The sequence below is a fragment of the Hylobates moloch genome, unplaced genomic scaffold (assembly GCF_009828535.3).
Source record: "Hylobates moloch isolate HMO894 unplaced genomic scaffold, HMol_V3 SCAFFOLD_1, whole genome shotgun sequence".
Classification (NCBI taxonomy): Eukaryota; Metazoa; Chordata; class Mammalia; order Primates; family Hylobatidae; genus Hylobates; species Hylobates moloch.
In genome coordinates, this window is record NW_026652276.1 from 124,357,654 (window position 1) to 124,371,747 (window position 14,094).

The following is a 14,094-nucleotide window of genomic DNA, read 5'->3' on the forward strand; positions in this document are numbered from 1 at the left end:
TGTCATGGGAAGAGGCGCGTAGACACACGCAGCGGGCGGCTGAGTCACGCTAAGGCTGGCAAGTCCCCAGACCTAGAAACCGAGCAGTAGCACTAGCCTACTCCCAGCTTGCCGCCCGTCCAGCGCGGCCCCTGACGTCACCCCTCTGCGCCACGCAGCCGCGGCGCTTCCGGCCGCGAGGCCGCGGACGGCGGGACGGAGTGACTTCACGGGAAGTCGCGCGCCGGAAGTGGCTAGGGCTGCACGGAAGTCGCGGGGGCGGGGCGCGGAGGCGATGGGGGGGCGGCGGCGGCCGGCGATGAGCGGCGGGAGCGCGTGAGCGAGCCGGGCGGGCGAGGCTGGGGGGCCCCGGAGCGCGAGCCGCAGGGCGGAGGGCGGGGGCGCGAGCGCGGCGGGCGGTGGCGGCGAGGCGGCGGCCTAGAAGATGGCGGACGGCGACAGCGGCAGCGAGCGCGGCGGCGGCGGTGGGCCGGGCGGGTTCCAGCCCGCGTCCCGCGGCGGCGGCGAGCAGGAGACGCAGGAGCTGGCCTCGAAGCGGTTGGACATCCAGAACAAGCGCTTCTACTTAGATGTGAAGCAGAATGCCAAGGGCCGCTTCCTCAAGATCGCCGAGGTGGGCGCGGGCGGTTCCAAGAGCCGCCTCACGCTGTCCATGGCGGTGGCCGCCGAGTTCCGCGACTCGCTGGGCGACTTCATAGAGCACTACGCGCAGTTGGGCCCTAGCAGCCCCGAGCAGCTGGCGGCGGGCGCCGAGGAGGGCGGCGGGCCGCGGCGCGCGCTCAAGAGCGAATTTCTGGTGCGTGAGAACCGCAAGTACTACCTGGACCTCAAGGAGAACCAGCGCGGCCGCTTCCTCCGCATCCGCCAAACGGTCAACCGCGGCGGTGGCGGCTTCGGCGCGGGCCCCGGGCCTGGCGGCTTGCAGAGCGGCCAGACCATCGCGCTGCCTGCGCAGGGCCTCATCGAGTTCCGCGACGCGCTGGCCAAGCTCATAGATGACTACGGAGGCGAGGACGACGAGCTGGCAGGCGGCCCGGGAGGCGGCGCCGGGGGCCCAGGGGGCGGCCTGTATGGAGAGCTCCCGGAGGGCACCTCCATCACCGTGGACTCCAAGCGCTTCTTCTTCGATGTGGGCTGCAACAAATACGGGGTGTTTCTGCGAGTAAGCGAAGTGAAGCCGTCCTACCGCAATGCCATCACCGTGCCCTTCAAAGCCTGGGGCAAGTTCGGAGGCGCCTTTTGCCGGTATGCGGATGAGATGAAAGAAATCCAGGAACGACAGAGGGATAAGCTTTATGAGCGACGTGGTGGGGGCAGCGGCGGCGGCGAAGAGTCAGAGGGTGAGGAGGTGGATGAGGATTGAAACGGGCAGCTTCCCTTACAGGCCTCCTCCACCCAACCACCATCCCCTTGGCTAGAGAATTCCTCTTCCTGCTCATCCCCAGTGAGCTAGTGGAGAGGGAGCAAGGGAGGCCGCAGAGGGAAAAAACAAAACATAATATAGTTAAGAGAAATAATCATAAGAGAACAGTGACGGACAACTTGAGAAAAGCAGTCAAGTTCCAAGGAACTGACAGCAACCTGCAAAGAGGAAAACAGCATCTCCTCACCTGCGTAAAATTGTCTCAGCTTCTGTTGTTTCTCAACTGAGGTTCCTAAACCCATCAGGATAATCCCTGGAGGGAATAGATCCTTGCACATCCAGGGCAAGAAACATGTCCAAGTTACCCAGACCATTGATAACAGTTGCATTTAGGTTGCACCTGGGTAATCTGGCATAAAAGATCTCTCTAGGCCTCGCTGTTGCAGTGTCTATCCCTTCACCTCCATTGAAATCAGCATTTTGGATCTAGGTCTTCGTGGAATCCTTGAGAAGAGAGGCCTTTACAATTATCCAGTTCTGAGGGTTCAGGTTCACGAAAAGAAATGCAACTTGGGATAATCATGAACAGGTTAAAAATAAGATTTCAAGAAGCCATCTAAGAATACAGAACCAAATTGGATCCGTTTTTTAAAAAAATGGTTTTGCATGGAACCTGGACCAAGGCAAATGTCTTTTCTTTGCAGAATTGTTTTCCAGGATGCCAGTGGATTCAGATAGCAGTGCTTGGAGTAGAATCCGTTACTAAAATAGTTTCAAAGTTGACAAAAAGCTTTCGAAGATAAAAGCAGTTTTACATTGGGGGTTGCTGAGGTAGGCACAAGAAAAAGTCAGGCATAAAGCACAAGGCAGACTGTTTGAGTGGATTGGTTGCTGCTCACTAAAGTTCTTCCCCTGATCTCTAAATATGGAGGTCATTACCAAGAAATGCTTTGGTATGAATGAGAGCCAGATCTCCACTGTGTGAGCCAGTGAATTATGGCTAATTCGGCTGTTACAGCCACTGGTTGGCTGGATTTTAAACCATAAAACTTGAAGATTACCTACAAAAGGAACAGTGTGGCTATAAGCCTGAGCTTTAATGGATATACATCCTCACGGAAAAGTTGGAAATAACCAAAACTGAAGTCTTTATTTACCTTCAGTTTAATCTGTGGATTTGTTCAAATACTAAAGATCCTCAGGTCCAGAATTCCAGCATCATTTATTCTTTTAAAATTTTTAAGAACTTGATCCATTGTATCAGTACCTCACAATCAGAGTTGGCAAATGATGGATGAGTGATTCAAGCAGTGCACCCGGTGGAAGCTGAAATCCATCTGTGAATGGAACTGAAGTGAACGTGAATATGCTGACTATATCCTGGAAGCATTTTTATACCATCTTGAAATTTCAACAAACTGGCTTTTGCCAGTTAATCCAGCTGTCTTTCAAGAATAAAAGTTGGGGTTTTCAAGGATCGCCTCTTCTATATTTTAAATGGATTTTCAGTAGAAATGATTTTTACTAATCAAGTTAATCCTACCCCATCAAAAGGTATTCCTAGAAATGTCATAGACCTAGGTAACTTTGAATTGAATGGGAGCTAACCTTCTTTCCAAAGTTTTCAGGTATTCTTTGTGTGACACCTCAACCAGGAGGCAAGTAACCCCACCTCCACAATCTTAGTATTTTTTTTTTGTAACTGCATGCCTGCCCCTTATTTGAGCTGCCTTTTTAATTTATTGCATATCCTTTTTATTACCTTATTTTGGTATTATTCAATCTATACAATCTTTTTGTATTTATTGGGAAATGAGTAATATACAAAAAGGTTTTCATGTATTTGTGGCTGAGAGGGCGGGAAATAATTGTGTACATAAAATTAGGCTTTTTTTAAAAAAATAGATTATGCAGAATATTGTTGCTCTTAGATTAAAAAAAAAAAGTGGAAGAGCCACAAACATTGGTGCCCTTTTCAGACTATTTCTCTACTCTCATCATCCACAGTAGAATTTTTAAACAGATTTTTTTAAAGCTTTTCTTTTAAATTTTTCTCCGTTGCAAAGAATGTTTCCTAAATTGTATGGGAGCAATAGTATTTTTGATGTTTTAATGACATCCGTATACTTGTACTGTATTTTGTACTACAAGGCAGCTGTTTTCAATAATGTCCTGCTGTATTTACCTATGTGTTTTGAGTGTTTATTTCTTTGCTGCGGAGAACAAATTTCTAAATAGTTTTAGTAAAGGAGCTGAAAAGCTAGCATTAGGTTTGCAGAAACTGTTTAAGTTTCAACTCTGAGGCAGCAATGAAAATTTAGGTTGCAGCTATTAGTTGATAGCTGTAACATTTTCATTTTCAAACCATGTACAATTCTTGTATAGACCAACTTGTTTTCTTGCTTCAGTGGTGGTTCTGTTGCTCAGCTGCAGTGAGCCAGTTCAATTTTGCAAAGGTGCAGTACCTCTCCTTTTCAAGGGATTGGTTTATTCTTTTTTCTTTTTGTTTGGCTGAATTGCAGTAACTAGCCTTGCCTTTCTATTCTGTAGAAATGACAGGGTCTTCACAATCCTTCACCAGTGGCTACTAAGCTATAATTAGCTGAATAGAAAGAATGTGGAAGTGGTCTGAGGCATATAGAGTATATGCCAAGAACACTACCATATATGGCATCAGCTTTGGTTACCAGAGAAATTTTCTTAGTCATTAGACCATATAACAGTAATATATCATATGTAAATCTTTAGATACCAATTTGAGAATCCTCCAAAAAAAGGAGCAAAGAATGCATAAGCTATGTGTTGGCAAAAGTAATTTATATTAAAATTTTGACCTGCCTATGTAAGATTAAGTGGTAATGTCATAGTGGTGGGTTTTTAAGTCTTAACCAATCTCTAAGGTTTGTTTCTCCTGCAAGGGATGGTTCATGGCCTCTCTTCCCACTGCAGGAAGATTGCAGAAGGCTGTGGATTAATTGTAGCATTTCACTGATCTTCACTCCAGCCACTAGGGACAATAGAAACCTGCAAAACACAGATTCATTCGTAAATATTATTAATAGCTTATTAAAGGAAATGGTCTTTGTTAATTCCAGTCAGATAATGGCATTGTGCAGACATGGGAAACAACCAATTTTGTTGTTTTTCAGTTGTTGCTATGAATAATTTTGAGCCTTTTTTTTTTTTTAAGCTTGGCAAACATCCCAGCTAATCAAAATAGTCATATTCCTGAGAAGTAGGAAACTAAAACTTCTTTTCAGATAATTGTTAGAACGTTTGTTTCCCAAACTACCATAGTTACAAAGGTGAAAAGCCAAATTTTAGGAACAGAATCAAAAGAACAAAAATCTGTGAAGAGATCCTACTACTCTTCCTACTATGTTTTGGTTTCTATTGTCCCTACCTATCATTTAAGCAAGTGGAACAGCAGCAAGTTTTTCCGTGCATATGCTGCACAGAACAAAATATAAATATGGCACCAAAAATCAAAGTGAAAACCAAACCAAAAACCCAAACACCCTATGTAACTATCGGAGGCATGTAGGTGGTATAAATGACTGTAGCTGTGATACACACATGGCTACTTGTCACATCACTTTCCATAATTATTTACTGCAAAATGATTGAGAGGCTTTTGGTGCAGGCAGCCATTAACTTCCTGCTTCCTTTGTTACCTCTGGATTACTTTGCAGTAAATTGCAGGTCTTTTAAGAGATTCAAGCTTCAGTTTTCTCAAAACAAAACAATTATCCTGTCTTATCTGAAAATGCAGGGTTGTGGGCAAAAGAGGCTGGTTATAATAATGCCCTCATATTGAGTGGTCTGTAAACGGCTGCACACTTCAGGCACTGTAGTTGCTGAAGATGCTTTGTTAAATGTGACCGTGACTGGCTTTACAGGGGTGTAGAATGTAATCTACACAAGGTGACTTTGCATCTATCTTGCTCTTGAGGTGGATGAAATTGAGAAGCTGGAGTGTGTAAGCCATGCACATAAGTATTCTTCACTGTAAATTTTGTTTTCATTTTTAACCCAATTATGGTACTTTATCCAATGCACAACTGATCTCTCAGTAGATATTCATTTGAAAATAGTGTGGCCTTGATCAGTAGTGAGAAAGGGAAGGAGAAAAGTGACTTTTTTGCTTATGTAGAAATGACTCATTTGCTGAGAGTTTGTCTTTCTGCAGCACTCTTGGTATAATGTTAGTGATCAATCTCCTTTTTGATTGGGGAAAGTTAATGTTTTTGATCCTGGAGTTAATTCAGTTGAGTTATCTTCTATTTTTAGGAAGTATCAGAATTGCTCTGATGAATAACAAAGTTGACTGTTTTGATGTCCAATCTCAGGTTTTAGAATATAGTGGTGTAAAGTCCCACTATTTTTAATTCTTAAAACAATTTTAATTTCGTACACCCTAAAAGTCACATGCACAAGGCCTGTTCAGAGAGCAGAGCCTCCATCTTTTTGCTCCTTTTCTACTTTGTACTTCACTTGAAAAAATGTCAAGTGACTTTACATTGTATATTTCCATTGTAACCCTGACATTTCTCAAAGATAAAGCACTTTTTGATCATGAAATACATGAAATCTTTGTGTGATGTGGATCATAGTTTCTCAGGCTCCCTTAGATAATTGCATATGAATATTGTTCTAACTCTGTGTAAGAAGAGTAGAAATCTTTGCTAATGTTAGAAGGTTTGTATTATTGATCCAGAATGCATTTTGCTAGTTTCCAATGGATGGGAGAGTAAACAATGCTGCATTCACAATTTAATAAGTTACTTTCCCTTGAGCCTTAAGGTAACTTTTTATTTTCTGTCAACCACAGCACTGAAGTTATAGTAAGTGAATGAGATTATCAGTTTTCAGGGTTGGTTTTAGAGTACTGTAAATCAATTAGCTGTCTTCCTAAAGAGTTACAACTCCCATTCAGTATACTGGATAATGGGTGTGTGGGTGGGGCTGGGGAGGGCGGGAGATAGTTTGTAGAAAAGAAAAAAGAAAAAAAAAACACATTTACCTTAAGAAAATATAGACAAAAAAGAATTAAGTATGTGTCATATGCTCCATTTGAAATTCCAAATGTGGCCGGGCGCGGTGGCTCACGCCTGTAATCCCAGCACTCTGGGAGGCTGAGGTGGGTGGATCAGTTCAGGTCAGCCTGGACAACATGGTGAAACCCGGTCTCTACTAAAAATAATAAAATTAGCCGGGCATGGTGGTGCATGCCTGTAGTCCCAGCTACTTGGGAGGCTGAGGCAGGAGAATGGCTTGAACCCAGGAGGCGGAGGTTGCAGTGAGCCAAGATTGTGCCATTGCACTCCAACCTGGGTAACAGAACAAGACTCCGTCTCAAAAAAAAAAAAAAAAAAAAAAAATTCCAAATGTAAGGTGGAAATGGCAGATTATAACTTCATTTCCCCCATTTTTAACTTAGAAAAAACAAAGTCCTTAATTTTCAAGTATTAGCCCCCCAGAAGTTTCAGCAGATAGCTGGACTCTTGAATAATGAGTTCTTTTGATATGTCTGACTTTGCTATTTAAAGTCTCCTTTCCCAGCCCTCAGTCTTAAAACTCAGTTTTATTACTGACGGATTTAACAGACTCTTACTTGAACAATTGTCCGATTATCAGTACTGAAAATTAGATTTGGAAAATGAAAAAATAATAAAATTGCATCACGAAAACTTAGTACCTTAGAGACTCCCAATTGATATCTGTACCCCTGATTCAAGTAAGGCCTTTATGAATGTATTTTATATTTCCTAAAGAAATAGGGAATATGCCATCAATGTAATCACCTCTATTCACAGTCATTTAATTTGAAAATCTAACTCATGTCTCTTGAATTAGACATTCCAGTTGGGATAGGTAGAGCCATGTTAAAACAATAGAATAGCAACTGCCATATTGGTAGTTTCACTGCTCAGTATGATTTCTAATAAGAGCAGAGCTTTATTGGAAGCTAAAATTCATTTTTCTCCATAGATGATTCTAACAGTTTAATAAAAAAGTATAATTATACTTTAAGTGTCAACAGATTTTGATTCTAGAAGCAAATTTCATTTTCCTTGTGTTATATCTAATATCCATTGATATGGGTAAGAAAACTAATTATGTCTTTTTAGTATGATGAAATGTGGGCCCAGAGTATTGGAAAGAAAGCAATAGCCCTATTCAGTGTCCACTAGGATGGATATTGCAGAAGGCATGAGTTTGTCCTTTTCTCCCCGTTTACCTTAAATAACACTTCAATAGCTAACTTTTTCCAAAATATCCATTTAGGCCATCTCTTATTTCTTAAAGCCAAATATTTCGTCCCCAGTCTTAACCCTGAGTTGCAAGATCAGGCTGGTTGGAAGAATCTTTATATTTAGAAATAGGATGGTGAGTGGTTTGTTTATTCTCTTGTTAAATTCCTTTTTCAGAGACATAACTGCAGGGAGAGTCCCAAGAGAATTGAAGAACTGGATTATATCATTAAACACATTTGTGTTGTAGGAATTTGGGAGTTTCATTTTGAACTGATGAGATATTAGACATAAACCCTTCTCCCAGCCCACATGTCATCCCTGCGTACAAAAGCTTTCTGGATTCGTTTTTTTTTTTTTTTTTTTTTTTTGAAACGGAGTTTCGCTCTTATCGCACAGGCTGGAGTGAGTGCAGTGGCGTGATCTCAGCTCACTGCAACCTTTGCCTCCCGGGCTCAAGCGATTCTCCTGCCTCAGCCTCCCGAGTAGCTGGGATTACAAGCATGTGCCACTATGCCCAGCTAATTTTTTGTATTTTCAGTAGAGACGGGGTTTCACCATGTTGGCCAGGCTGGTCTCGAACTCCTGACCTCAAGTGATCTGCCCGCCTCAGCCTCCCAAAGTGCTGGAATTACAGGCGTGAGCCATCACGCCTAGCCTACTCTCTGAATTTCTGAAAGTCAATAGGTTGAGCAAAAAGTCTAGAAACTGGCTTTAAGTCAATATGGGACATACTTATAAAGAGTCCATGGTTTTGCACGTTTCGGTAGACAAGTAAATCTGAGTTATTTTTTAATGACTTATCAATATTTGAATAGTAACTAAGATCGTCAGTGTATCTGGACTTCTTTTTTTGAAGTTCTAAAACAATTATAGTAGGGATTTATTATTTTGGGCCTCCATCCAGATGTTTTTCCAAGATCATTTTTAAAAATTCATTTGTCTTCTGTTTCCAGATAACATACTTTCCGTTCTATAGGAATCTTCACTGCCAATCAATATCTACCAGTGGCTTCCTTAGACTATTCACTCCAAAGCTGGGACTGATGTCCTGCCAGTAGAGAATCTACAGAAATAATCTGAATGAATTAAAACCAAATCTTGATAGCAGGAGACAGCTTCCTGATCTAGATGTACAATTAGAGTTTACGTTGGAAATCACTTTAAAATGTGTTTTTTGGGGATGTCTTCAATCTCTGTGTAAATACCCACATGCTTATGCATTGTAAACCAAGTGTGTATTCCTATGTATGAATTTGTAGAACTGATTTCTGCTTCAAGAGAAGCTGCATCTTTAATTTTATAAGGTCCCCTCCACCTGTAACCCTATAAATGTCTGTAAATAAAACACTAAAATTTGTAGTGATAGGATCAATTTGGGAATATCTGCTGAGAGACCAAAAAGTTCATTTTTTTAAGTACCTTGGTTAAAGAGTAAAGATTATTCCTCTTATTTTTTAAAGAAGAATGCACTTTAACAAACATAGAGCTGCATGGGCAATTCAAACAAATCTGTGAAGTGCAGTACCCATTCAGAAATCACACTTCCTGAAAACCGTTCAGAAGCAGAGTCCAGACGGGCTGTTGATCTCACTGCCTGTAGGTTGAAGCTCAGATTCTGATCAATTTTGAGAGGAGCAGGGCTGCTTCAAAAGAGCAATGTGAATACAGTCAGAAGCTTCAGACTGGTCTGTAAAAATGGCGGGTCCCGTATTTACCACTAACTAGCAAAACTGACAGAAAAACTCACAGATAAAAAATGTAAGAATCCTTCCTGCTGGTGTGCACTCCTTACAATAGACTTTTGCAAATGGAGTTTTACAGTCTATATTTAAAAAAAATTGTATGTTTGTAACAAATAAAGTATGCAGAAAAGTGAATGACAATCTTGTGCTTGTGTCTCTAAGTAATTATGTGGTGATAGGGGAGGGAAATCTCATCTGTTGGGGCTCACGAATGGGTATGGAATCAGGAGTTCCCACTTAAAATGACTTAAGTCATTGCACATTTCATCTGAACTATAGCCTGTTCTAGAACTTCTGGGTTGCCGTAACCCTTTTCTAGTAAGCAATTTGTGGAGTAAATCAAAACTGCAAATTAATTTTATGCTTTGGTTGATAACCTAGACAGCCACTTGCTTCCTTTAATTTCTTCCATCATTTACAATGGCTTGAAAGAAACTGCTAAGTCTTCTTTCATTGTTTATCAACATTGTAATTGCTTAGAAGGTAAATTAGGCCAGGCTTTTCTTGCTCTAATGTTTAAGAAAAAAACTGAATTGTGTCCACTTATCCTGGCCAGGTTGGTCTCAGGAACCCCTTTACACTTAAATTTACTGAATACCCCCAAGGAGGTTTTATCTTTCTAGGCTTTATCCGTAGATACCATTTTAGAAGCTGAAACTTCTTTTTTTTTTTTTTTTTGAGATGGAGTCTTGCTCTGTTGCCAGGCTGGAGTACAGCGGCACGATCTCAGCCCACTGTAACCTTCGCCTCCCAGTTTCAAGTGATTCCCCTGCCTCAGCCTCCCAAGTAGTTGTGATTACAGGCACGTGCCACCACACCTGGCTAATTTTTTGTATTGCAGTAGAGACGGGGTATTACTATGTTGGCCAAGATGGTCTTAATCTCCTGACCTCGTGATCTACCCATCTCAGCCTCCCAAAGTGTTGGGATTACAGGTGTGAGTCACTGTGCCGGCCAAGAAGCTGAAACATTTTCAAGACATAACAAGCACACATTCCATGAGCTATCAGAGCAATTACATCATAATGTCATTTAGCCTCTGGAAAACTCCACTATAAACTTATGAGAGAATGAAAGTGGAAAATGCAAATGTTCTTATGAACATAGTTTTGACCTCTCGGGCTCCTGAGTCTCAGGCAACCCTAGAGGATTCTGGATCACACTCTTGAGAACCACTAACTAGACTGATAAGTAAATAGTGCCTTTCTGAAAATGAGGGATGGTTTTTTATATAGAGATAGCTTAATCCTTTAGTTCTCATATGTTTTCTTTATATTAGAAGCTCCTGCTACGAAATGCCCATACCGCCCCTGGCCCCCCCAACACACAACATACCTAACTTAACTGTGATTGTCCACTTCTACAATCTCTAAGTGATTCTCAATGCTGGCTGCAGAATCACCTGGAAAGCTTTGAATACTGATGCCCAGGCACCGCCACGGACCAACTGAATCAATCGTTGAGATACAGACATGGAGTTTTTTGGTAATGCTTTGCCTTTTTGAGTTCCCCAAGATGATTCTAGTCTACAGTCGGGTGAAACCAGTGGTCTGTGGGATTTTAAGGTATAAAGAAAGAAAAAGGGTTGGGAATCTCTGCCAGAGGAAAACAAGAGTATAGCAGAACATTCCTTGAATGTATGGCTTTCACCTCCCAATCACTGTGTCTAAATTACCACTTAAACCTCTAAAATAACTCATCTTGAGAAAAGTTTGCAAATGGAATCCTTGAGTACTGATATTAGTAGTCCCTCACTGGGAAAATCTGGGGTTTTACTAGCACAGAGAAACGCTTAGCGTGCATCAGAGTCACTTAGAGGGCTGGTTAAAACATGGATTACTGAGTTTCTGATTTAGCAGTTCCAGAGGGAACTTAAGTTGCATTTCTTTTTTTTTTTTTTTTTTTTTTTTTTTTTTCCCTTGAGACAGAGTTTCGCTCTTGTTGCCCAGGCTGGGGTGCAATGGCGCGATCTCGGCTCACTGCAACCTCCACCTCCCAGGTTCAAGTGATTCTCCTGACTCAGCCTCCCAAGTAGCTGGGATTACAGGCACATGCCACTGCACCCAGCTAATTTTTGTATTTTTAGTAGAGACGGTTTCTCCATGTTGGCCAGGCTGGTCCCAAACTCCTGATCTCAGGTGATCCACCTGCCTCAGCCTCCCAAAGTGCTGGGATTATAGGCGTGAGCCACCGTGCCTGGCCTTAAGTTGCATTTCTAACAAGTTCCCAGATAATGCTGATCCTGCTGATTTGAGGACCGTGCTTGGAGACTAATTGCAGAAATCACAAAATTTATGGGAAGAATTAGCTTAGTTGCCAACTGACAGAGGTCTCAGGAAGTATTTGTCCTGATGAGTTAGTCTGCTGTAGTGCTGCTGAGGCTGGGTTTGGTTCACTAGAAACCCTGTAGATGGTTTGAATTTTTTAGATTCATGTGAAGTTTGTTACTGTACAAGTTTAAACAATAGATGCAGCCAGGCTATAGCCTGAAGAGCTGCATTAGAGCTAATGCCTGGAGGAACAGGGATATTACCTTTATAGTTTTTGTATTTTTTCATGTCATGACTATCCCTGACTGTTTTAAACAGTGTGATTTTGGGCAAGTACCTTCAGTACCAAAATCTTTTTTTTTTTTTTTTTTTTTGAGACGTAGTCTCACTCTGTCACCCAGGCTGGAGTGTAGTGGCGTGATCTCAGCTCCCTGCAACCTCCACCTCCCAGGTTCAAGCAATTCTCTGCCTCAGCCTCATGAGTAGCTGGGATTACAGGCGCCCACCGCCATGCCCAGCTGATTTTTTTTTATTTTTAGTAGAGACGGGGTTTCACCAAGTTGGCCAGGCTGGTCTTGAACTCCTGACCTCGTGATCCACCTGCCTTAGCCTCCCAAAGTGCTGGGATTACAGGCGTAAGCCACTGCGCCCAGCCCCAGAATCTTTTAATAACCATTCTTAGCTCAGATCGTTTGTGAATTCATTCAGTTAATTATTGGGTAGCTGCTATATTCCAGGTATTGTACTAGGGTAGAGGATACGGTTGTCGTTCATATGGGACTTATAGTTTAGTGGGTCGGGAGAAAGAAGAGAAAGCTTTTAGGAAGAACTAGTCTCCCTAGCTACTAACCAGGCCTCCATTCAAGCAATAGATAATTTGATTTGCAACATCATTCCTGACCCAGACATTTACTCCTTACAAGAGACAGCCCCATTGAAATTTAAAAGAAAAGGAAATATTACCTACACAAAACAGAGGTTTAACTTATCTTAGACATCCATGGTACCTTATGTAGACCCCTCAGTGGACCTAATTAAGGTCTCCAAACTAGTTAAGGACAAGAGCAAACATACATCTAAATTAGCTCTCTTATCTGTTACAGAAAGGACAAACTTCTTACTCCTATGCTCTGTGTCTGAGATGACACAACAAATCCACTGGTAGTTTGTAGAACAGAGGTTGGAGAGAATGGACTAAGTCTCTCAAGCCTGTGGGTAACACAGAGCTTGCCCTAGACTCAACCCTCACACACACTTCCTCATCTTCTCACATGCAGGACTGTACCAGGAATTCCTCCACACAGCCCTAGACTGTCCTCACCCCCTCAAAATCATCCTATCCTTTGCCTCATTTACTCAGTACCCCTTATAGTTGGTGGCCATTTATTTTCTTTTTGAAGTTATAGTCTCCAAACTTTCTTTTATTACAAAATTAGTGCAACTCATTTTTACAAAGATGAACAGTATAGATTCTCTGTAAAGAAATAAATGAATGTGCCTCCTTTCCCCAAACCTACTCTTTAAAGATAACTGCTGTTAAACAATTTAGTATGCATTCTTTTGTAATTTTTTAATGAAGTATTTTTTAAATCTCAACAGTGTTAAGTGGCCATCACATTTATGTATGTATTAATATATATTGAAAAAAATTATATTAGCTCAGTAAATAAAATGATAATGAATTTATGTTGAGCACACTGATGGCTTTTTCCTGAGGCTTTCTTTTTTTTTTTTTTTTTTTTGAGACGGAGTCTAGCTCTGTAGCCTAGGCTGGAGTGCAGTGGCGAAATCTCGGCTCACTGCAACCTCTGCTTCTGGGGTTCAAGTGATTCTCCTGCCTCAGCCTCCTGAGTAGCTGGGACTACAGGTGCCCACCATCATGTCCGGCTAAGTTTTGTATATTTAGTAGAGACGGGGTTTCACTATGTTGGCCAGGCTGGTCTCAAACTCCTGACCTCCTGCTCCGCCAGCCTCGGCCTCCCAAAGTGCTGGGATTACAGGCGTGAGCCACCCCGCCCGGCCTCCTGAGGTATTTTCTGACATACATGTCTTATATTGAGCTGTGCACAAGGCCCACAAATCTTAGGCAGAAATGATTTTTTTTTTTTTTGCACTATACCACGCCAAGATTTTTTTCTTTTGCAGAAATAAATTGAAAAATAATTTCAGGCCGGGCGCAGTGGCTCATGCCTGTAATCCCAGCACTATGGGAGGCCGAGGAGGGCGGATCACCTGAGGTCAGGAGTTCGAGACCAGCCTGACCAACATGGAGAAGCATCATCTCTACTAAAAATACAAAATTAGTTGGGCGTGGTGGCACATGCCTATAATCCCAGCTACTAGGGAGGCTGAGGCAGGAGAATCGCTTGAACCTGGGAGGCAGAGGTTGTGGTGAGCCGAGATCGCACCATTGCACTCCAGCCTGGGCAACAAGAGCGAAACTCCATCTCAAAAAAAAAAAA

General features: G+C 42.2%; 1 protein-coding gene across 1 annotated transcript; it reads left to right on the forward strand.

The window, feature by feature from the left end:
• Positions 1-235: 235 nt before the first annotated feature.
• Positions 236-9,503, forward strand: PURB (purine rich element binding protein B). The gene has a single exon (XM_032758155.2). The coding sequence runs from the start codon at positions 425-427 to the stop codon at positions 1,361-1,363; it is 939 nt and encodes a 312-aa protein (XP_032614046.1). The 5' UTR covers positions 236-424; the 3' UTR covers positions 1,364-9,503.
• Positions 9,504-14,094: the final 4,591 nt, after the last annotated feature.